Source organism: Nicrophorus vespilloides, unplaced genomic scaffold (assembly GCF_001412225.1).
Source record: "Nicrophorus vespilloides isolate i.1.1-1 unplaced genomic scaffold, Nicve_v1.0, whole genome shotgun sequence".
NCBI classification, from domain to species: Eukaryota; Metazoa; Arthropoda; class Insecta; order Coleoptera; family Silphidae; genus Nicrophorus; species Nicrophorus vespilloides.
This window is the reverse complement of record NW_017099732.1, coordinates 2,736-3,141: the sequence shown is the minus strand read 5'-3', so window position 1 is coordinate 3,141 and position 406 is coordinate 2,736. Positions and strand designations below refer to the sequence as shown.

Sequence of the window (406 nt, the reverse complement as noted above, 5' to 3'; positions counted from 1 at the left end):
AAAGTACGTCCGACTGGTTGGGACCACAAGATGTGCCCTTGGAGGGATTCTCGTGGCGCGGCGGTTCCGAGCTCGTAACTACGGGCATCCAGATGTGGTCTGAGGTGTTTTTAGGTGAACTGAACTCCGGCGATAAGGTGAGACAGAGAAACGATCAAAAACTTACCTTTTATTCTAAACGAACTGCTTGAAACGATTCTTCTAGGTGGCCATAGTTTTATTGGACACGCAGGGCGCGTTTGACAGTGAGAGTACCGTCAAGGATTGCGCGACGGTTTTCGCCCTTAGCACCATGATCAGCTCCGTGCAGATTTTTAACCTTTCACAGGACATCCAGGATCTCCAGTATTTGCAGGTATCTACAAAAACAATCTCAGTTTTAATATTAATAATCATATAGTTTACA

The 406-nt window shown here is 45.8% G+C and overlaps 1 protein-coding gene across 1 annotated transcript in view; it reads left to right on the top strand.

Moving 5' to 3' along the window:
* Positions 1–6: 6 nt before the first annotated feature.
* LOC108565440 (atlastin-like) overlaps positions 7–406 on the top strand; it is a 2,237-nt gene continuing 1,837 nt past the window's right edge. The window contains exons 1-2 of the mRNA XM_017924897.1: positions 7–137; positions 206–355. Of these exons, the coding sequence (XP_017780386.1) occupies positions 93–137; positions 206–355 (195 nt within the window). The 5' untranslated portion in view covers positions 7–92. The remainder of the gene's footprint in view (positions 138–205; positions 356–406) is intronic.